The 24967-nt window shown below is 38.7% G+C and overlaps 1 protein-coding gene across 2 annotated transcripts in view; it reads right to left on the minus strand.

The window, feature by feature from the left end:
* The window catches only part of FRMD3 (FERM domain containing 3), a 153118-nt gene that overhangs the window by 23185 nt on the left and 104966 nt on the right, over positions 1–24967 (minus strand). For both annotated transcript variants that reach the window (XM_032206751.1, XM_032206752.1), the window contains 7 exons: positions 18270–18357; positions 12923–13011; positions 9893–9956; positions 8786–8874; positions 5137–5211; positions 4495–4563; positions 710–831 (listed from right to left, as the gene is read on the minus strand). In XM_032206751.1, the coding sequence (XP_032062642.1) occupies positions 710–831; positions 4495–4563; positions 5137–5211; positions 8786–8874; positions 9893–9956; positions 12923–13011; positions 18270–18357 (596 nt within the window). The remainder of the gene's footprint in view (positions 1–709; positions 832–4494; positions 4564–5136; positions 5212–8785; positions 8875–9892; positions 9957–12922; positions 13012–18269; positions 18358–24967) is intronic.

Genomic DNA, 24967 nt, shown 5'->3' on the forward strand with positions numbered 1-24967 from the left:
TGTATTTCCCAAGGTCTGAAATGATTCAATTATTATATCTCAAGTAAGAACCACTGGTAGATTTTGTTTAGTTAGTTGTCTTCCTTTTTTTGTTATGGACAGTGCAATTATCCTCACTTAAACTGGCTAAGATGTTCATACCATTATTTGTAATGAGTGCATTTCGGAAAGATAGATTCAACATTCAACGTGATTTTTAAAATATCATGGAATTAACACTTGGAAATCACTGTTATACAAAATGCATTTGAACTGATCATCTGATAACATCCCTTTTTATCCATAGAATTAAAATAGTAGATTTTTTTTTCCAAGCATTAGAACAGAAATTAATAAATATAAAAGGGAACCAAAATGAACACTATATCTAGCAATAATCTGCAGTTATTGGTTAGTAAAACGGTCCTATATTGAGATTATTTATTTTCTGTTAAGTTCCTTTCACTTCACAATCACAAAAAGGATTTTAGAAACAGAAACTGAATAGCATGAATTTTCCTCACAATGTACTTTGCATGAGGCTTGTGCACAGTTCTTTGAGCTGGAGATCATTTCTCAGTGTGATGTACAGAGCCTCAGTTACGTACTCCTAGCGGAAATTATTTTTTTTTTTCCATATCCCTGAGTCAGCAACACACCTTTATATTTTTCCCATGTATTTTCTAATACATAATGTTAGCATTTGCCAGGAATCAGGTAAGTGACTCACCTTCATCTAAAGGAACCTCTTCCTCCTCACATGGAGAGGGAAGGAGAGGCTGCAGAGGTTCCATATTAATTATGAGTTGCTTGTTCAGAGAGGGAGAGCTGCGACTCTGGGTAATGCTGGTTCTAAAAGAACAGGGAAAACAGGATCAATTTATTCACATGGAAACAACTAGTTTCATATAAACACATCTCACCTCGGAATCATTTTACATAAATTATGATAGACCCTGAGCTCTGCATCCTGCTTTCAGCAATGTTATGTTGCACCCTTGGCCAATAAAAAACTTTTCAATATCTGAACATAAGAGAAGGCTTTGTGCTGATCGACCTCCTTTTATGAAGCCTGGCTCCTTCTCATCTCATGTGGTATTGCAGTATGTTGCTCCTCTCCACACCACACAGCAGACATGAGTACTTGGCCTCAAGGAGAGGGAAGGGAGGGAGGATATAAATCATTTTGCTGATGTTATTCCATTGCCTCTGGGACTGGTTGAAGGATTTGTTACAGCTTGAGCACTGCAGACTAAAGAGTAAAGCTGGAACTCTATCCCTGTAGTTAACAGATAAACAGAGCTTTCATTTTCACATGCCCCAGACTTTGTCTCTACAGCATGCCTCCAGGTGCTCAGGCTCGTTTTCTTTCTTGTCTTACTTGCCTCTAACAGGCTTTCCTGGTAGGAGGTGTTGAACTTTCTCAGGAAAGTGTAAGGAATGTTGTTGAATTGCTTCAGTCACACGGCTAACTAGCCTAAAATCATATTACTGAGAAAGTAAAATGGCTGTTAAGAATAAATTATCTATCTAGGGCTATCTAGGACACAGGCCTGGAACAAGAACACTGCAATAAATCTGAACCATTACATTTAAAAATACTTATTTCTGAAAAAAAAAAAAAAAAAAAAAAAAAGGAAAGAGGATTCTCCTTGACTTCAAATGGTATATAGCTTTGCCTTCACTATTGTGTAGGAATACTGCTTATGTTGTGTTCTCTTCATCTATCTTCAGTTTTCCCCAAATTAGGCTCTGTCCTAAAATCGACAGTGGGAAAAAAAAAAAAAAAAAAAAAAAAAAAAAAAAGGCAGCAGACCCAGAAACAGCACTGAAGTTCCACAGAATACATTCCAGGTTTGCACAGACAACTTAAAATCACACACACACTGATACACACACTGAGTAAAACACCTTCTGCAAGTCAAAAGAAGGGACTGAGTGTTGCTGAGGGTTTACGTAAACTCAGGACATAGCTGTCCAGCTCTAAGTCACTTTACATGTCAGTAAATACTCTGAAGATAAAAAAGCTTTCTTGCTCAATTGCCATGATTGCTCATTGACATATATCCAAAGCAATATATGTCCTCATTTGCATTATGTGAGCAGTCACTAACAATTATTTAGTTTAAATTCTCACTATCCAGAGAAGTCTTTCACTGACATGGCTGTAATTACTACAGGCTTACTGTGCAGCCTCTATCAAGCAATTCCCAAAATGGGAGTTGTGCCTGCTAACACCATAAGACTCCTACTCATTTACAGGGATCCCTCCTTCAAGCATGCTTTGGAAGCAAAATAAATTAAATCACTCAGTATATATTTTTTCAGAATAATTTCCCACTGCATTAATGTTGTATGAGTACACACTCCAGCAGGTTTTCAGTCTATAGTTATTTAGGTGTAGTATGTGAACACAACAACATTGTGCAGGAACCACCTAAGAGCTATTTCTCTCTCAACACAGCCATGGTACAACTGATCTGACTTTTTGGGGAGGAATTGTGAGACTAAATATATTTTAATTTATATCATCAACCATACTATTTCCTCTAAATGTTTTGCAACCGAAAAAGCTACTGTTTCCAGGCTCCAGATCCTCTTTCAGAGTCTAACTTGTTTCTAAAGCCTGATTATATAATACATACATTTGAGCTGAAGCTCTGCTATATCTTTTGCTTACTGCTATGCCTTTTGCATATCTATTAGGACAGGCTATATCCCACTGCCTCCCATTTCAAAATCTGCATTATAAAAACACTTGACATCAGTAGACTTTTTCTTGGTCAATTTAAAAAATCTGAATTTGGAGTTACCATAATATTGTAAATGCAAGCATTTTTAAGAAGGTTAATCATAAAAAATAAGTTTTCCTATTTATGAGTGTTAAATCTGTGTGTCATTGTTCTATAAACTTACTCCACATATATGTTTCATTATAGGCAGTGGGAGTTTAAATAACATGCCCTTCAAATATTGAGAGCAAATTTAAATATATGTTAAAAATATTTTTCCTTAAAAATCCCTTTTTATCCTATAAAAAAGAGAATCGTTATCAAAAGTAATTGATAAGATACTTCTTTTCTGTGTAACTAATTTAATTTATAATGTGTTTGCACGTCCAAGCATTCTACCCTGTCTCAGTGATGGACCTATATTCTGCCTTCTATGTTCCCAGTTAACACTTCCTAAGACCATTGCTTTCACCATTTTTAAATGTAATTTTCAAAAACATGTACAAAACTATCCTTGCATGTATTTACTATTAATTCCATAGTAGGGCTGGACAAAGTATTTATATTTTCTGCAAATATATTCCTACACTTTAATAAAGACTTTTCTCTCAAATGGAGGTGGAATAACCATACCCAATTAAAAATAAAAAGTATCCCTACTCCTTGACCAAAACCAAACCAAACCAAAAACAAAAACCAACAATAACACTAGGGATATAGCTGCAGAATATTCAGAAAATTAAGTAACTATTAAGAAGATTTATATAGCTTTACAGTCTCTTTTCTCAGGTGACAAACAATAGGACACAAGGAAAAGGTCTCAAGTTGCACCAGTGGAGATTTATATTGGACATCAGGAAGAATTTCTTCACAAAGGGTGTGGTCAAACATTGAAAGGGGCTGCCTAGGGAAGTGGTGGAGGTATTTAAGAAATCCATAGAGGTATTTAGGAAATGTGGCACTAGGGGACATGTGATGGGAGCAACTAGGTCAGGCTGATGGTTGGACTTCATGACCTTTTCCAAGGTTTTTTCCAAGGTACATGATTCTATGATTCTGATTTTCTTGCTGGCCTTTTTCTCCTCTTCTGAATGACTCTGCTAGCTTTAATTAGGCTTTAACCAATTTTCAATTTCAGCATGAGTGATAAAATCTAGAAAGTATTAATTTGCTTAAAGTCTAATTGCTAATTTTCAAGGCCAGGCTTTAAGCAACCTGGTCTAGTGGCAGGTGTCCCTGTCCATGGCAGAGGGGTTGGAATTACATGATCTTTAAGATCCTTTCAAACCCAAACTGTTCTGTGATTCTGTGTGATTATTTTTGACTAGTCAAATCTTTTTTCTTTTTTTTTTTTTTTCTTAAATTCTTGCATTTTCATCTGATTGGGTTATGGAAAAGCTATCAAGTATACATCTAATTATACCCATCTTCATAAACAAAATAGAATCCTTCAAAACTGGGCAAGAACTAAGAAGGAAATGAAAATTCACTCCTCTGTCACAATCATGTGACAACATCCTATGTCATAATATAAGATACTTATCTGACTGATTGATTAAAACTAGGTTTGAAGCATCAGGAATTAACTTCTCTTCCCTATGAGACAATACACTGTTGTCAAAATTTTGTAACACTGGCAAAATACATTTCCCAAGGCTCCCATGCCTCAGTGTGGAGGTTCAGGATGACAGTTGTCACATCTCAAAGAGGAAAGAGAATTTCTCTGTAGAGCACAATAATCCTCTTTTGTCCTTAAATTTTAATATTGAATATAATGACATACCTGTGAACTTCAGGAGGTTCCCTCTGAATTTTAGAGCTTGCTTCAACAACCTCTTTGGCTACTTTTCCACTGCATTAAGACATAAATCATATATTCAAGCAAACAAATAGTAAGATGAGATCGTTACATGCCAAGCACTATACATACATCAGCAATTAAGTTATTAAAATAAAAAAAAAAAAAAGAGAGAGGCTGGGGGGAGGCACAAAAAAAAATCCTGTATAGTTGATACATAATGTCACAGAGTTAAAATTCTGCTGACCAATTAACTTCAAAGCTACTGAAGAAAAAGCAGCCTATTACAGTGGAATGGAAGGTGTTACTAAGACCATCCCACTACTACAACCCTTTCCCAGAGTTGCCTAGTGACAGGGAAAGTCAATCTCTACATAAACCAAGCATACTTACTTTATAGAAACTATACCAAAAGAGGAACCCTGTTATGGTGGAACTGCTCTTTGACAGAAGTCTGCATTAACTTTATTTTATAAAAAGACATTAAAGAGACAAGAAAAATTATTTTGAATCTTGACCTGGACCAGGTTTGAACAGGTCCTCAGGAAGAAAAAGCCTTCGATTTTCCACAAGTATTAACTGAAATTTTCTCTTACTTTTTGAAATGGTTTACCAGGAAGTACTCACCTATAACGAAATCTACTGCCTTTAAAAAATATTTTGCTGCTGGACATGGTCTTGATCTGACTGGATTTTGCATACCTTGATGAAAAAGAAAAACAGCTGTCACATTTTCAGCACAGAAGAAACAGGATATGAAAAAATGAACAAAGACACTTACAAGCTGTGTTAATCACAAAGTAATACTTGATAATTTGGCTTTCCAACTTTTTTTAGACCTACCTACAAATTTGAATATAATCTGACACCTAAAACAATTCAGACAGTGCACAATGAACAGAGAACAAGTGATCACCTTGATAGGAAAGCATGACAATGAAATGCAGATACTTGCAACATCTCCAGGGACTTTCATTCTTAGGATAAAGGAAAGACTAGTAAGCCAACAGCCCTGAGGACATGTTTAGCCTAGAGGGGTGACAAAATGGCTATTCCCACTTTCCCACTAGTAAAACACATGAAGAATACAGAAGCAGTAATATTTGTTTTCAACAGCACTTGCATTTCTGGTAACCCTATGCAGTCAGTTTCTCAGTAGCCCACATTGTGCCATACTACTTCTCCCTAACTACAGAGTATACAGCAACTTTTTACCACAACAGAGTTTGACCTACACAGGTCATGGAAGAGGCTTGTGATTTCCATGGCACACTGTCACTTCAAAATGGCAAACTGATTTTATATGTACTCTCTCAATCTCAGACCCTAGTAGAAAATATTCTGTGATTTATAACTAGTTGAAAATAATCAAAACAGTTAACTTGAAGCCTGGATTGAATCAGGATTAAAGCTCCATCTTCCAAATGAATAAAGACACATTTTTCACCAAGAGATCATGATCTTATCTTAAATTTCAAGTCTCAAGCTGTTCTAAGTAGAGGAGAGGCCCAAATCTAATTAAGGCAGAATGTTATTATCATGAATTACTTGCAGGACTTGGAGATATTTGTTCTAATCAGAATATGTTGTTGGTGTTATAGAGAACATAAAGAGATAATGGGGCTGTAATATAGACACTAAAATATCTAATGTTAAGTAACTAACAATCACAATATACAGTTCAGTTTCTCTGTATAAACTGTATAAACACTTTTTCCATTTGAAAACTACTATCTTAAGTCCATCTTCAATTTTTCTTTGGTTTCTGTTCCATGCTTGGATGGTTGGCATTATTTTTCTGCACTATGCATTAACTATAAATTGTTAATCGTTTCCCAGTCAATCAGCCTGCCCGCTGAATATCAACACTAGTCTTTACTGAATTAGTCCTCTTCTAAGACCCACCAAAAATCAAACAGGCAAGCAGAATCTTAAGTAACCATACTGAAGAAATAATTCCATAATAGTGCCCTGGAGACATTTGGGAAGCAGAAGAATGAGACATTCTGCTGGGTTTGTATGTCAAGGTTTTGATATCCCAAGATACTGCAGGTGATGGCCACTGTGAGAACAGTCCAGGGGCTGCCACCACGCTGGAGAGACTCACTCCCAGCTGGCTCCAAAAGAGACCCACTCCTTCTTCTGTGCTACTGTATTTAAGAAAGGGTGATAAAACACTGTACACCAGTTGTGAGGAAAAAAATGCAAGAGAAACAATCCCTTAGTCACCAAGGTCAGTGAAGAAGGACAGGGAGGAGATGCTCCAGGTGCTGGAGCAGATTCCCGCACAGCTCATGGAGAGAACGGTGGTGGAGCAGACATCCAGACTGCCACACAGGGAGGATCCCTCCTGCTGGGGTAGATGATCCTTCACGGTGAAGGAGGCTGCAGGCCATGGAGAGTTCATGCATAAGCATGTTCCTGCCAGGAGCTTGGTGCTCTCCCGTGGAGAGCAGTCTGTGGAGAGGAGTCCAAAAAGGAACAGGTTTTTTGGAAGGAGCCACAAACCATAGCAGGCCCACACTAGAGAAGTCTATTCCTGAAGGATTGCACCCCACACAGAGGATCCATGCTGGAACAATTATTGATGAACTGCAGCCTGTGGGGAGTCACCCATATTGGAGCTGTGGGTAGAGGATGGGAGGGACCCCACACTGCAGCAGGGGAAATATGTGACAAGGAGGAGCAGTGAGGAACTGTGTACATGACCATAATCCCCATTCCCTATTCCCACTGCACGGCTCAGCACGGAAAAGAGGTAGAAGAGTCAGGAAAGAAGGAGTGAAGTTGAGCCTGGAAAGGGGGTGTAGTAGGTGATTCTAGATTTCTCTTTGTGTCTTACCACCCTACTCTGTTTTTAATGGCAATAAATTAATTTAATTTTTCCAACATTGTCTGTTTTGCTCATGACAGTAATCGGTAAGTAATCTCTCTGTCTTTATCCCAATCCATGAACTTTTTCGTCTTATTTTTTCCTGCCCTCCTGTGTATACAGAGTGAGAGACAGGCTGGGTGCGCATCTGGAAGCCAGTAAAGGTCAAACCCAATACAATCATATATTTGTGACCAAAACACAAACAGTTCATACTACAACCATTCAACAGTAAGAGCAGAGAGATGGTATTCCTATGAGTCCCCCTCAAACATTTACTTTGAGAACAAATTCCTTTCTTCTAAGTGTGAATTGCTTTTTATTCCCCACACTCAGTTGTAGTAATATAAAATAAAATTTACCAAACAACATACATTACTTTCCTACTTACATGTACCTTCAAGGCAAAACATTCTCTGATATTTTTTTGTTATTAATGCAGTCTCAAACATAGTAGATGCTAACATGGAGAAGAATTAGCAGCTGTATTGTAGCACCTCATATTTCCTGTTTTTTTTTTCACTGAACATATTAATTGAATAGGTTATAACGATACGGTAATGTATCCATTAAAATGAAAGAAGGAATCTTCTTCAAAATAAAGCATGTCACTAACATCCATGTTAGAAGACACATTCATCCTTCTCAGTTATAATTTACTTTTACACCAACCCCCTTGTGTTGCTATGCACCTACAGAGAAACATTTTTATTTTTTTTTTTTATGAAATATGCAAGATGGTGTGGGGACAGACTGAGTAGCAAGAAAAGTTACATGCCCAATGGGAATTGTTAATAAACAAGGAGAAATATCTAACAAGGTCAGCTGACAGCTGAAAGAAGGCATAAAGGCTTTTTAATGAGGAATTATAGCCAGGATCTTTTTGACAGAATACAATCTCATTAATTTACAAGCAATTTTTTATATATTTAAAAATAATCACAGCTGACATCTTTATATTTTTAAAACTCACTGCAGTTAATTTTTATTTTATCAACTCTTACTAAGCTTTGGATTTCAGTGGCAGAATACCACCACCTGGCAAAAGAGCTCAGTGAATTAAATATATCAGATTCCTTCCTCCTTTCTCAAAGCATACAGCAGCAGGGCTAATAGTAACAAGTACGTTCCCAAAGTGCAGTACCACGTCCATCCAACATTACACTACAGAGTCACAGAAACAGTGGGAAAAAAATTGCTTATTCACTCCCGTAACCCCTCTGCATCTTTCTGTTATTAAACATTTTATTCTTGAAATGAAATAATATTGCCTATTAACTTGCATATTTTCTGTTCACATTTTGAATTCTGCAAATGAAATGGAACATTTCATATTGAACAATCTTCTATCAATATGCACATTCCTTTACTTCTAGTATACATAATGACTTTGGGATTACATACTTGTAAAAAGCCTGGTTCTCCACTCCACACTTCCAAAGATGCTTGCAGGCTGCTGGTGTTGAGGTATGGAATGTCAGCACAGCCTTTTTCTAAGTGTGGGGAAAAGAAGGCAAATAAAAGTAACAGAAGTATTGAATTCTGAAAGATCAAAGTAGCCATAGCTGCTGGTAATCATTAATAGCCAGATACACTGAAGGTCAAGTTTTCCCTGTGTACCTTCCATCTATAGTTCACCCACAGAAATAAAAACCCTATATAGCTGATAATCAAACTGCTTGGGCAACAGTTTCATAAATATAATGGGATTCTTTCAGGGGGGTAGAGAAGAGCAGCATACAAGTGGCTTCTAGGATAAATCTGTACCAAGTGCCTTCTAGCCAAAACCAAAGGAGCAAAGGTCTCTATTTTCAATATTTCTTGTTGCTGCATTGCTTACCATCCATTTTCCCCAATCACTATGTCCTACGATCAAATCTTGCTTGCACTCACACAGACCCTGCTACCTCGGACACTATTTCCTTCCTCCATTTTCAATTCCTCACCTAGATTGCAATCCAAAACCATAATCTTGGGTTATTTCACTCTGCCCTAGGGGATGTACTGCTAGCATTTTGTAGGCAAAATCTCTAGAATTCTAATGATAACAGTCCAAAGACAGTACTCCTAACTGACTAGGACCAACTGCAGACAATTTAGGTGAGCAAGATTTGAGGAAGTGATCATAATAAAACAAAAATATCACACTCTTATCCAGAAATCAATGCCTAACAAAGTTTTAATTCATACAGAGATGCTGCTCATACCTAGTGTAGAGTGGGTAGGTACAGCTTTTTTTTAAATTCATTAAAATCTGACAACATAGATATCAAAATCATGAACAATCAACACCTCACTGCATGCAGGTTAAGTGAGAAACATCTCAACACCTTGCAAATTCGACATTTTTTTGACATAGGCAATATTGACATTCCCTTGCACTCCGTATTTTAATTACAATATGAAGTGTAGCTATCACCCATTTAGAATTTTATATTTGGTTTTAAAATGGTGTTATATTTAAACTGACTAAATCAAGTACAGAATTTCTGTAAAAATATTAAACCTGACCTCTTTCTGAGCTCCAAACACATAAAAAGTCTTCCCTTCAAACTTCAGTTTATAGACATCACACCTAAAAAGAGAAAAATAATTTAAGTATAGGAACAAGAGACAGAACTTCAGTTAAGAAAAGTAACTTGCATGCAGATTTCACTGATTCACAAACATCAAGCAGGCTCTCAAATGACAAAGAGCATCAATAAAAGTCTTACAACCTTTAACATAAAAACATGTAATATTCTAATTTCCTTTACAGCAGAGAAAATAAGCCCAGAGCATTTGTTTCACATCCCTTTTCAAAAATAAATAAATTAATTATTAATTTAAAAAATCATTTTCGCAGCTGGAAAAAGAAGAGGAAGTTAAAAGTACATAGAAGTCTATGCTTACACTTTATTATACTTTCTGTATACTTTTGTATACTGTATTCTTAAAATTTTGGAACATGTTAACTGATTAAAACTGAGATAAAGGTAATACTCTTAGCATGCATATGCTGCATAAAATGCATACAATGCGTTGGATGCAGGAACATTTTATCACCAATGTCATCTATATCCTTATTTCTGTGTGGTTTCATATTGCACATCTTGGAAACTGACTCTTACAGCCAGAACACAACAGGAAGAAAAGGAAAAGGTTTCACAACACTTATTACTAGGTCTTGTGAGTTTCACACCTATGCCAGAATTTAACCCAGCTTCATAGTAAAATCTACATATGGAATAATGCTACACCATATTAAGACAATACAGTATCTTAAATACAGTGCTTAAACTGTAATAGAAATTTTGTCATTACCACAGCTGAAATAGAGACACCATAGTTTCTCATAAATTTCTCTGAAGACTCTGGATGACAGATCATTGAAATGGGAAAGATTCTTGAGGTAAGGAGGATGATATTCCCTAAAATTTCTAACATTTAACATTAGCAACAAAAATGTCTAATTCCAGTAGAAGGACAGAAAGATGAAAAAAGAAGAACTTTTTAAAGTAAGGGGGGGAAAAAATACTGATTGGCTGATTGCTTTTCTTGATAAACCAATTTGAGATAAGTTTTTGTTCTGGTATATAATGAAGTGTGAAGAAAGTTGCTTGGAGTGAAGTTATATTATTCAAAATATTATTATATTATTCAAAAATGGGTTTGGGAGACAGGTTACAAAGATGCAAGAACTTTCTACAGAGATCACTGGAATTCTAAATCAAAAAAAAATATTCAGAAAATAAAAGAAGTCTTAGAAACAACAATAAGACAAAAAATCTTTAAAGTAAATCAAGAATCCAAAACCTCTTTGTTTGGTTGAGCCAATGCACAAAAACAATACATTATCAATACATTATACTGATGATAATTTACATAACCTTTTTTTTTTTTTTATGCAACCCAAACTAAAATGTATAGAAAGTTTTGCTGCTTTTTTTTTTTTATTGTGCTGGTTAATGAAAACACCTTTCAGCGTGTCAATCATAATTAATGCCTTTCTTAATGAATATCTAACTCACTGGTCCTCAAAATCTTTTGAGATTCTGTGGAGCAGGATCAGTAAAACCTGAAGACAAGGAAATCTCAAATATAAATTTGGATTTTTATTGAGTGGTGCAAATTTCATCTAATATCATTGAAAGCTACTCAGATCTAGAAATGAAAGGAGCACTACACTGAACCCAGATAAATCTCAGATTGACCTTTCAGTAGCTAGCGTTAACACTGAGACAATGTAATGACTTTTCATGTATCACTATTTCATTTTGTGTCTTGTTTATGTGCCAGCAGTCTACATGAATACATACAGATCCCCAAAAGGTCACATTATCCTTGAGTGGAAACATCAAAAAAACAAAGTACTGTGAAACTCAGCTCCTGTAGTGGACACTTGCTTGGCAAGAGATATCCTGTCCTTCCTCCACCATGACATTAGAGTTGTGTGGATGTTACACCAAAAGCACAGACCACCTAAGCACTGTTACGAGGGCAACCTGATATTACCCCTTGGGAAACTACAATATGAATACAGGATCCCAAATACATGATACTTGACAAACATCCCCAGAGCTCCACAGGGAAGCAAGCAGTATAGGCAGGACTACACTGACTTTATACCTTTGTACCTAATTTCAGGTTAGTCACCTCTTAGGAAGGTTTCTATGGGCAGAAAAGAGTCCGTGACTACATAATAACTGCCTCACCATTTCTTCACTTCCTGCTCACCTCCTTCCCACAAGAAGGGCAAGGAGGACTTGTTTATAGCTGCTGTTGAGGCCCATTTAGCAGCAGGACTGAAGCAAGATTTACTGATGTCTGAGCATGCCTGTGTACAATCTGCACACTGCTGATGGCATGGACATCTCCTGTCGCACTACCTGTGGGAGCTCTATTTTACCTCTTCCTTATGCATGGCTGAGGCTGGTCAACTAGGTCAAATGTTTTAAAGGAAAAAGGAGAAATAGGGAAAGAGAAGAAAGAAAGAGAAGGTAAAAGAAAGAAAGAGAGAATAAGAGAAAAAGGAAGAGGAAGAGACAGATAGACAAAGAGGAATTACCTAAGTATCCACTCCTTTAAAAATAGGCTGAAAAATAAAAATTCAACAGGTGTTATCACCACATCCTCTGCTTATAAAATACATTGTTTTTGAGCTGGAGGAAGCTAGCTGAATGAGGAAATGGTAATATTTCCAAGAGTCAAATAAAAATGCAGGTAGACTCTTGGAAACTTCTCTAGACATAGCTGTCAATAAACTTCACTAATGATTTAAAGCAGAGTTGAAAAATCATCTTTTTCATTTTAGCATTTGTACATTATGTTGACTAATGCACCCTGTGGAATAATTTTCATTGTAGGAAGAACAAAATCAATTTATTATTATTATACTTGTTATCTAAGGTGCTCTAAAACAAAAACACAATGGGGCAAAAGAAGGAAAATTCACATGCTTCACCTTAAAGAAACCAAATACTGGTGAAGATACTGTAAAGAAGAAATGCCATAGGAGAAAAGACTCTTGCATGTTAATCTAGTTTAACTTTACATGCTTACCATTTTAACAAATGAATTCGTTTATTCCCCTGAAAAACTACAAATCCTGCAGCTGTAAATCCTAGAAACGTAGTCGTCCCTGTTGAGTCCTTGGAAGAGAAAAAAGAAACATAATTTTCCCCTTATCCAGTGAGGTATTGGTATTCCTTACTGACAGCATAAGCTGTAATTATATTATAGGCTATCTGTACTTTATTTTCCTTTTCAGAATGAATTTTCTTCCAAACTGTATACTTCCAAAGAACAAAGATTTCTAAAAAGCAAAAGTACTACAAGCCTCATTTATTTCTAGGCATTTCAGTGATCAACAGAATCTTATGCTTTGTCTTTATCTACCTGTAGCTCATGGCAACAAAGAATCCCTAGGAATACTTACTAATTTTGTTGAAACCATATTTCTTTGTATGCCCTGTTCTTACTGTGCTGGCTAACTACAAACCAGGGATTCACATCAGCTTCAACACTGATATTTTTAAGATGGTTCCTTTGTGAGATTTCTAATGTGAAAGTACTTTTAACAGACAGCATTTACTACAATAATCAAGTAACTCTTGAGTATGAACCAGAACATCTGGTGATATTTGCCTTTAAATTAGGAAATATCTTTTTTATTTTTTTATTTTTTAACTTTTAGTTCCATAATAAAAGTTCTGGCTCAAATTCTTTGAGCAAAGAATCTGGTGAGTTTATTATTACCTAATAAATTATTATTAATTTAAGTAGACAAAGTAGACAAAAACCCATCCCAGTTGGAGGGGGTGCCTAAGACAATGTGACCTACACGTCGCATTGCCACATCATCCTTCAAAAAAGAAAGAAGGGCTATTGTTATGGGGGGCTCCCTCCTGAAAGGGACAGAGGGACCGATATGCCGACCGGACCCAACCCGCAGAGAAGTCTGTTGCCTCCCTGGGGCTCGGGTGAGAGACTTTGCCAAGAAAGTCAAGCGCCTGGTACGGCCCACTGACTACTACCCGCTACTGGTCTTTCAGGCTGGTAGCGATGAAGTAGCAACAAGAAGCCCGAAGGTGATCAAAAGAGACTTTAGGGATTTGGGGCGACTACTTAGAGGATCAGGGGCGCAGGTGGTGTTTGCCTCTGTCCTTCCGATAGGGGGGATCGAAGCTGAAAGACGTGCTGTTCACATAAACTCGTGGCTTTGAGACTGGTGTGACCGGCAGAATTTCGGTTTCTTTGATCATGGGAAGGTCTATGCTACACCGGGCCTGATGGCACCGGATGGGATGCGCCTCTCTCGGAGAGGGGTAAGGATCTTTGGTCAGGAGTTGGCAGGGCTGATAGATAGGGCTTTAAACTAGAGTCGAAGGGGGAAGGGGCTAAAACCAGGCACGCCGGTGAAGACCTAAGGGATGGTACGCTAGAATCAGAGGGGCTGTGTGCCAGTGAGGTCCTTCGGTCAGTTCCACAAGGTGCTGAGTGTAAGGAGACGCACTTGAAATGCTTTTACACAAATGCACGCAGTATGAGGAATAAAATAGATGAGCTAGAAGTCCTGGCCCAGTCCCGCAACTACGGCATCATCGGCATAAGCGAAACCTGGTGGGATGAGTCCTGTGACTGGGGTGTTGCGATAGATGGTTACAGGCTCTTCAGGAGGGACAGGCAGGGTAGGCGAGGTGGTGGGGTGGCGTTGTATATGAAGCAGGGGCTGGACTGTGTGGAACTTCAGGTTGGCGATGGCAAAGTTGAGAGCCTCTGGGTAAGGATCAAGGGACGAACGAATAAAGGGGATGTCGTTGTGGGAGTCTATTACAGACCGCCTGGCCAGGACGATAGCGCCGATAAATTATTCTTTACAGAACTAAGAGAGGCCTCGAGATTAACTCCCCTTGTCCTTATGGGGGACTTCAACTTGCCGGACGTTAACTGGGAGTGCCACACGGCTGACACAAGTAAGTCCAGGAGGTTCATGAAGCACCTAGATGATAACTTCTTGGTGCAGGTGCTAACGGAGCCAACTAGGAAAGGTGCCCTCCTAGACCTGTTGCTAGAAAACAGAGAGGGTCTGGTGGGAGATGTGGTGATTGGTGGCCGCCTCGGTCATAGCGACCATGAAGTGGTTGAGTTCAAAATTTATGGTGACAGAAGGAAAAGTGCCACCAAAACCTCATCCCTAGATATGGGGAAAGTGGACTTCAGGCTGCTCAGGGAACCAGTCAGCAAGGTCCCCTGAGAAACTGCTCTTGAAGGCCTCGATGTCCACCAGTGCTGGTCACTCTTTAAGCGATGCCTCCTAGAAGCACAAGATCAGGCAATTCCTAAATATCGCAAGTCAGGCAGGCGGGGCAGGAGGCCGGCGTGGCTGACCAGGAACGTTCTAATGGAGATTAGGCGGAAACAGAGAGTGTTTCGCTACTGGAAGGAGGGCCAGGTGTCATGGAAAGAATACAGGGATGCTGTTCGTGTTTGTAGGGAGAAAGTTCGTGTGGCCAAAGCACACCTAGAGTTGAAGCTGGCTGTGTCTGTGAGAGAAAATAAAAAGGGTTTTTTTAGATATGTAAATGGAAAAAGGAGAACTAAAGAATACATAGGGCCGCTCCTTGATAGGGAAGGTCTCCTCACAGATGATGACATAGGCAAAGCAGAGACGCTTAACGCCTTCTTTGCCTCTGTCTTCAATGCCGATGATGGGCTTCGGGACCCAGGGTGCCCTGAGCTGGAGGACTGGGACGGTGGGGATGACAAACTCCCAACTGACCCTGAACGTGTGTGGGATTTGCTACTCCACCTGGATCCTTACAAGTCCATGGGTCCGGATGGGATTCATCCCCGGGTGCTGAAAGAGCTGGCGGACGTCATCACAGAACCTCTTTCAATTATTTTTCAACGATCCTGGGAATTTGGAGAGGTCCCGGTAGACTGGAAGCTGGCAAATGTTGTGCCGATTTTCAAGAAGGGTCAGAAGGAAGACCCTAGCAATTACAGGCCTGTCAGTCTCACGTCAGTGCCTGGTAAAATCATGGAGAAGTTGGTTCTTGAACTTATTGAGGCGCACCTGGGGGACAAAGCAGTCATTGGTCCCAGCCAGCATGGGTTTGTGAAGGGTAGGTCCTGCCTAACTAACCTGATTTCCTTTTATGATAAGATCACCCGTATGGTGGACCAAGGGAAACCAGCTGATGTGATTTTTTTGGACTTCAGCAAGGCTTTTGACACGGTTTCCCATAGGATCCTACTGGACAAAATGTCCACCATACAGCTAAATAAAAACATCATACGATGGGTGAGCAATTGGCTAACGGGCAGGGCCCAAAGGGTTATGGTAAATGGGGCTGTGTCAGGCTGGCGGGCGGTCACCAGTGGGGTCCCTCAAGGCTCCATTTTAGGGCCGGTACTTTTCAATATTTTTATAAACGATCTGGATGTAGGAATAGAGGGTATTTTGAGCAAGTTTGCTGATGACACCAAACTTGGAGGAGTTGTGGACTCAAATGAGGGCGTAAAGGCCTTACAGAGGGATCTGGACAGGTTGGAGAGCTGGGCGATCACCAACCGCATGAAGTTCAATAAGAACAAGTGCCGGGTCCTGCACCTGGGACGGGGAAACCCTGGCTGCATGTACAGACGGGGCGATGAGACGCTGGAGAGCAGCCTAGAAGAGAGGGATCTGGGGGTCGTGGTAGACAGCAAGTTGAATATGAGACAGCAGTGTGCCCTGGCAGCCAGGAGGGCCAATCGTGTCCTGGGGTGCATCAAGCACGGCATCGCTAGTAGGTCAAGGGAGGTGATTGCGCTGGTGCGGCCTCACCTCGAGTACTGTGTGCAGTTCTGGGCACCACAGTATAAAAAGGACATGAAACTGTTGGAGAGTGTCCAGAGGAGGGCTACGAAGATGGTGAAAGGCCTGGAGGGGAAGACGTACGAGGAACGGCTGAGGTCACTGGGCCTGTTCAGCCTGGAGAAGAGGAGGCTGAGGGGAGACCTCATAACAGTCTACAACTTCCTCGTAAGGGGGTGTCGAGAGGCAGGAGACCTTTTCTCCATTAACACCAGTGACAGGACCCGCGGGAACGGGGTTAAGCTGAGGCAGGGGAAATTTAGGCTGGACGTCAGGAGGGGGTTCTTCACAGAGAGGGTGGTTGCACACTGGAACAGGCTCCCCAGGGAAGTGGTCACTGCACCGAGCCTGTCTGAATTTAAGAAGAGATTGGACTGTGCACTTAGGCACATGGTCTGAACTTTTGGGTAGACCTGTGCGGTGTCAAGAGTTGGACTTGATGATCCTTAAGGGTCCCTTCCAACTCAGGATATTCTATGATTCTATGATTCTATGATTCTATAATTTTTTAATATTATAATTATAATTAATTATTATTATTATTAATCTTGTCTTTCCCAAGTTCCAGACCCTCACCTTGTTAATCTGCTTTATTGTGCCTTATGTTCCATCAAGAAAACAAGAATTTTAAAAAATAGTGATTTTTATTGAGAAACAGCAGAAGGACTGGAAGGAGCACCTTTTGAGGGGCCAGGGAAACACTGTGCTTTGTAGTCCACTTCTGGAAGTCTGAAGAAATTATTCTCTGTCATAGGCTATGAACCCTTGCATATCCTCTCACAGGTAAAGAGGAGATGCTGCACAAATTTTGATTTGTCCTGAGAGGTGACTGTTTAAAGGGTCTCATCACCAGAGCAGCTAACTGGACAGCACTGCACACTTCTACTGTTCCACCAAATTAGATGGCATACAAACTGGAGTAAAATTAAAAATTAACATTAAAAACTAACAGACTGTAGAGTATGCAGATAAAACCAAGCAACTAAAAATACTGAAGTAAGGGATAAACTGATCTGGTAACTAAAATCACTTTCTTTTAGAGAACCACAAAACTGTCAAGTAGAGGAATATGCAAACATACATGTATATCTGGTTCTCCTCTTTGTACACTTAGTTTGCTATTATTCCTAAAATTTGCATATTTTGATGGTGTTTGAAATATTAATCTGCCAAGGTCTAAGAGTTTGTTACATCTTCTTCTAAGAATAACACTAAATCCCGAAAATCTTGGCAAATACAAAGTATTTAATACCTAGTGCATTTAATGAAATCTTTGCAGTAAATGGTAAGAAACTATCAAGTAAATCTAGTATAACTATCAAAGCTTCTAGGATGACAGTCTACTATATTGTCCTGTGATAGTCTGACTCCTCTGAAGAGACCTTTTCTTTGGTGCACAGATCTCAATGTTCTTCTATTGCTTAAATGTAATGAGTAGTACTAGGGCAAGTTCTTTTCTAACTGACTGGATTTAAAATAAATAAATAAATAATCAATTAATTTTTTTAATTTTTATTATTATTAAATGTTAATAAAAAGAACAGTTACCTTGCAAGGATGAGGATCAACACCATAAGTTTCCAAAGAATGTGCTTTCAAGAGCAAGTTAAATTCAGCAACAGCTGGGCTTTGACCTCTAAAATTACAAAAGAAACAGTAGTTTGACAACATGAAGACCACATTTTGTTTATAAGATAAAGACAGGAGACTTCTAGCATGATTTTTGCAACTAACTGCCCAATGTCTTATCTTTTCAGGTAAATTCCAACTTTTTTCTTCCTTACTTCTGGGATACTGGCATGCTGTTAACCAGAGTTACGTAATATCCTGCAAGTATTTGTTGTCTTTTGATAGATAAGCACAATACCCTGAATATGAAACAAAACTCGGCATCTTTTTTTTCCACAATCTCTTACTCCCAAACTCATTTAAAAGGATTGTCCAGATTAACAAATATTCCTTCCAGCAAAGGGCATAAACACAGCAATCATATTACAGTCTACTCAGATGCATGCCTAATTATAGCAGTGCCTGTTACCATCATGATAGTTTAGAATCTGTCAGCATTTCCATTATATGCCCCTATTTTTAGGGTGTCTATAATCAACCGTGAATATAAACTAAAGCCTGAAACATGGCACGTAAGCCTTGGAGTAAGTTTTATTATTTCATTTTAGCTCCTCTAATTCATGTTACCATAAGTCCTAAAATAGACTTGCAATGCCTGCTTGTCTGTGAACTTATTATTTTGTTTAGACATTTGCACAACTAGAGAACATGATTTTGATTGATACAGTTTTGTGACAAGCACTGCTTAGGACTTTCAGAAAGCCAGACTTCATAGATGTTTCACATGCACATTATCCAAAAAACGAGGCATAAATAAATTTTCAGGGAACACAGTAATGGTCATACTTCTATTATACACCTCCATTTTGGCATCCTGTCTCACTCTGTGACCAGTGTCAGCCAGCAGTAGGCATTAAAATAATGTTCTGTGCAATGATACGGAATACTTTTCCTGTATTTCTGCCAGTAGCTAGAAACCAAAAAATACTAGCATATAAGTTTCAGTACCCAAAGTTCAGATGAACTCTGAAGATGATGTCCAGCGTTCTTGTGGATGTCAAATCCTATTTTGAACCTATCATGTTGATGCCCTGTGGCAATATCAGTGTCAATAACCTTTTCCATTACAAAGTTTAACTCATGGTCATTTGTACTCCACTGTCCTTCATCTCCCATTCAATTCCATTACAGTTCTTTGGCTTTTTCATCATGGCTTTTGGTCCTTCTTGCTACTATACTACTTGCGTTTCAATCAAGATCATATATTGTTGACAGTGTTTAGCTTTTAATTGCTCTCAGCACTTTCCAAAGGAAATGTGTATCCAAGTGGAACAAAAATTTAAAAATAAATAAATAAAAATAAATAAAATAAAAATAAAAACTATGCACATTTACACAGCTAAATATTTAAGGAGAGCATGAAAGCAACAAACAAAACTAAACTTTTTTTTTGTCCAATCAACATTTTGATGTATCTTCTAGACTGTTTCTGTCACTTTTCAATACTATTAAATAACTATGTTCTCATAGAACAAGTTTGTTCCATTTACCTACAAACTGCACAGAATGGACAAATTTAACTAAATTAACATAAATTACTTAAATTGCTTATGTTGCATAGTGAAAAGTCAAACAAATATAAGATGATTTCATGATTTCAACCCAATACACCATGCTGGAGCAGTTTGCTCCTGGTGGATGGCCCATGGTACTGACCCACATAGGAGAAGTTCTTGCTGCCTGTGGGCAGCCCCCACAGGCTCAGTTCAGGAAAGATGGCATCCTGTGGGAGGGACCACACGTGGAGCAGGGGCAGAGACGAGCAGTGGATACAAAGTGCTATAAACTGACCACAGCCCCCATTCCCCTTTCCTCTGCACCACTTGGGGGGAGGAGGTAGAAGAGGGTGGATGGGGGGGAAAGTGTTTTTAGTTTGCTTTTAGTTTCTCACTGTTCTAGTCTGCTAGTCATATGCCATAATCAATCTCCCTACAGTGAGTCCATCTTGCCTGTGACAGTTAATCATGGGCAAACAAATGATCTTCCTGTTCTTATCTCAACCCCTGGGCCCTCTTCTATTGTATTTTCTCCCCATCATGCTGAGCAGGGGGAATGAGACAGCAATGTAGTGGAGTTCAGCTAGGGTGAAAACACCACATTTTGTAGTTAGTTCTCCCAGGAAATTCAGCTCTTTAAGTGCAGTTATTCCTTTCAACCTCATGTTGAGTGGCTCAACTTAGATGTGTATCTGGCATTAAACTGGAGATGTATCCCCTTTGCATATGTTGCAATCATCCTGGTACCCAGCTGTAGAGTGACAAATACTTTGAGCAGGACCAGTAACACATTACAAAGAAATCACAGAATCACAGAATTTCTAGGTTGGAAGAGACCTCAAGGTCATCGAGTCCAACCTCCAACCTAACGCTAACAGCCCTCCACTAAACCATATCCCTAAGCTCTACATCTAAGCGTCTTTTGAAGACTTCCAGGGATGGTGACTCCACCACTTCCCTGGGCAGCCTGTTCCAGTGCCTCACAACCCTTTCAGTGAAGAAGTTCTTCCTAACATCTAACCTAAAACTCCCCTGGCTCAACTTAAGCCCATTCCCCCTCGTCCTGTCACCAGGCACGTGGGAGAACAGGCCAACCCCCACCTCGCTACAGCCTCCCTTGAGGTACCTAAAAAGAGCGATAAGGTCACCCCTGAGCCTCCTCTTCTCCAGGCTGAACAAGCCCAGCTCCCTCAGCCGCTCCTCGTAGGACTTGTTCTCCAGGCCCCTCACCAGCTTTGTCGCCCTTCTCTGGACCCGCTCAAGAACCTCGATGTCCTTCTTGTAGCGAGGGGCCCAAAACTGAACACAGTACTCGAGGTGCGGCCTCACCAGAGCTGAGTACAGGGGGACGATCACCTCCCTAGCCCTGCTGGTCACGCTGTTTCTGTATAACAAAGCAATAATAAAATAGGAATCTCTGAAATTAGATCTCCACAGCTATTAGCTATGAATTAATGATTTGTGCTAGGAATCAGTAAATCTAAGTTCCTAATAAAAGTTTAATCAAGCAAAGACTTTAATAAGAATGAGAAGTCTGCACAGGCTTTACTTTTTCTTCAGACGAGGAGTTCACACTAGAGGATGTACACCCTTTGTTTATTCCCCAAAGGGCCTCCAACCCTGAAGCATTTCAAAGGCCAGGAAGCCCAACAGGGAATACTTTCAGGGTGTACCATGGCAATGATCTGTTTGCTTTGCTGGCTGCCCACACTGATTCTAGGATTTTTTCTCCTTCATACCTTTCCTTTGAGTTATCTGTTACCCAATACCACAAGACTGCATTAATTCCTTACAATAAACAGAAGCCTGTATAGCAATAACAGCAAAGCAAAAAGCACTTTCAATGTAATTCTCTGTAACTTATACTGGAATTACATCAGTCAAGTCATTTCAGTCATGTTATGTGATTTCTCTCACTGATTTATGAAGTGCTTAGAGACACTACTATTAATATACTACTACTGATATGAATAAAAAACATAACTGTTGTCCACCCTTTTGCTTCATCTCTGTGTTGATTGAAGTTACAAGCTGCAGAATACAACAGCAGCACAAGACTTCAGCATGCCCCATGTAGGAATCATTTCTGGATATTTATGATCTGTAGGGTATTTAAAAGTAATTAATTCAAAGAACGTAAGAAATTATGTAACAACCTGACCTCTAGAAATATTCACCTCCATTCAAACCAGGGAGAAGCAGAAGTCATAAAGCTTTATACAATAGGCTCTATCTCCATCAGATATACTTTTCTGGCCCTAGAATATTCACTGCAGCCTCAGGAGGGGCAACAATGACTATATAAATTGGGATGCACATCTATGATGTCCTTTACATCCCAGATCTTGTACAAGGTATCCTTCAGCAGAATATGGTTAACTGGATTTCTTTTAAAGCTTTAAAGTATTTTACTTAAAAGCATTAACAAATGTACTTACATCATATACTGATTTCAGAACTACCTACCACATGGCTAAGGTTTTGTTGTTGTTTCTTTAAATCTTTTTAAGGGTAGTTGAGACTCCAATAGGTATACAATTATAGGGCTAAAAATCTTGAGTAGTTTTCCTTTGAGGTCAGGAGACTTTAGCAGACTTTAGAGATGTTTTAAATACACTCAGGTAATATTTTTAGTCATAATAATGGTGCTAAGGAGGACTAAGTAATACTTTGTCTATTAGTCCTTAGTCAAATACAATGATCAGAGTTTATGCTGTGCTGTACATAATAGCACAATTGTGATGATAATTTCAGAGAAAAGCACTAAATGAAGACTAACAAATGAAAATGCTTTTTAGGCTCAGGTTTAACTTGTCAGAACATCAAGACAAGGCTTTGTACATTTCCATTGTGATGGCATTGCACTTAGAGCTGCCCTGTCCACAGGCACCTGTAGAGAGAAAAATATTTAATGCAGGTCTACATACGTAAAGAGAGATTATTAATCAGTTGAATTGCTCAAACGGTGCTAGAACTTAGAATACCTAACTAGAAAATTATGGAATACCCAAATACCAATTTGAATTTGTATTACAAAAATATAGAGTTAGAGAAGAAGAGAAAAAAATAAATAATTGCATTAAAGCAATAATCAACTTCTTTTACTGAGACTATTAAATGTTTATTGTTTAACTGTACACATTGAACACTATAATAACATGTGCCCCTTACTTAACGCTTTCTGTCACAACATTTCTAATTATTTTTGTGGCTTCAAACATCAGGCTGAGGCAGTATCTCCAAAGTTTGTGTTTAGGTATTTATTTGTATTTCAACTTCAACAGCTGATGCAGTGACACAAAGACCTTTAAGCTATTCAACCTCACAAATTTGTAGAACAGATACAATCTTTTTTTATTTATAATTAAATTAAAACCTATTCCCATGATACAGAGACATCTACTGAGATGTGCTGCTAATAACACTGTAGATGCATCCTGGTAGTTTCAGATATACCTAACCCCTAGAGCTTTCTCCCAGATGAATAAGTGGTGGGGAAGAAGGAGAAAGGCAGATGCTGATGAAGAAATCTCTACATTAAGGGAGATGTCAGCTGACAAAGAAATCCCTACATTATGAAAATTCATATAGACTTGAATTCAGAAGTATGCTAAATACACAGGACCTGAAACAAAACCTCACCATGAAACTGACAAGAACTAGCTTGGTAAAGAAAACAACTACATTAGTTGATTGCAATTATGATGGCTACTTCCAGGAGGAAAGAAAAATTAAAAAAAAATAAAAAATAAAAGAAGAAGAAAAAGAAATACACACTCAAATACATACAACAACAACAAAAAAAAATCAATGTTAAAACAATTAAAAAAAAAAAAAAGTAAAATTTTTCAATTAAAGTAAATTATCCCTTCTACTGAATTCTTCTTGGAACTCTCATTAAAAGAAAAATCACATGTATTGATTCTTTTTCTTTTTAGTTTTTCATTGTAGCAAACAAGAGGAGGGAAGCAAAAGCCATCTGTTTAGTCTGTGAAGTTACCTTCCCGTACATTACTTCTGTAACTGCACCTTCCATAAAAATCTTGTTCAGGTAAAGTTACTGTATGATGGAAATCTGCTGGAAATGCTCTCTATGCCACTCAAAAGGCCAACCCCAAGAAACAGCATCTCACCCCTATTATTTTCCATGAAGTGCATCCAGAATTATAGGTACTGCTTGGTTAATTTTATTTGGTTTTAAACAAATTGTGGTAAGAAAAAAAAAATTGTTTCCAAAGAACAAAGCTTAGAGGAATGCAGCACACACAACAATCAGGGAAAGGGCCAGGTGGTGAAGGAAACATGTTGTTCACAACTTCTAATCAATACACACTGTAGCCATCTCTCTAATTCAATCAAATTACTATTGCTAAGAAGAATTATGGAATGGCAGAATACAACAGGAAAATATAGCACAAAAAGAACAACTTTTTCCACCCATTAAAGCAAACACAATAGCATGTTAATACCAGATTGTTAAATTAGAAAGAATTAGACAATTTTGGGGTGGTATGTGACAACTTACAGCCTGATGGGTAAATATAAATGCCTACACTAGGAAACAAAAAATAAGCCAGCACAGACTATCAATTCTGAAATGAAGAAGACATTCAGCATGGCCCAGGGTTGCAATGTAGGTGTAAACTCCATAAACACATTCTCCTCCTCACCTCTGCAAAGTCCTTGGTGTACTTTGTATAGATGAGAACTACAAAGGCTTTGGCTCCTCAAGCCTAGAAGTCACCTGTTGGTGCTGTAGCTCAACACGTGCTCTTTTGCAAACTCCTCCCTCTCCATGTGAATGGCAACAGATACTAGGTCCCCAGCCAATTGGCTTCTGCCTCCTGTGGCATGACTTGCAGGTTTTAGAGCATAATGTATGTCATTCTGATTGAATTCCCTTCCAGAGTATGAGACCACTGGATACCAATGTGATTAGGGTGGTATAAGAAGCTAAAAGTGTAGATGAGTGTGGTTCTAGCTCTAAATGCATAAAAGCAGATAATATGTACGTTTAATTGTAAGAAGCTCTTAAATGGTATACAAGATCCAGCTTATTTCAGACTTACTAAATGGGAATTCCGTTTTATCATTTTTTAATGCACTGAATAGCATGCAAGA

Source organism: Aythya fuligula, chromosome Z (assembly GCF_009819795.1).
Source record: "Aythya fuligula isolate bAytFul2 chromosome Z, bAytFul2.pri, whole genome shotgun sequence".
NCBI classification, from domain to species: Eukaryota; Metazoa; Chordata; class Aves; order Anseriformes; family Anatidae; genus Aythya; species Aythya fuligula.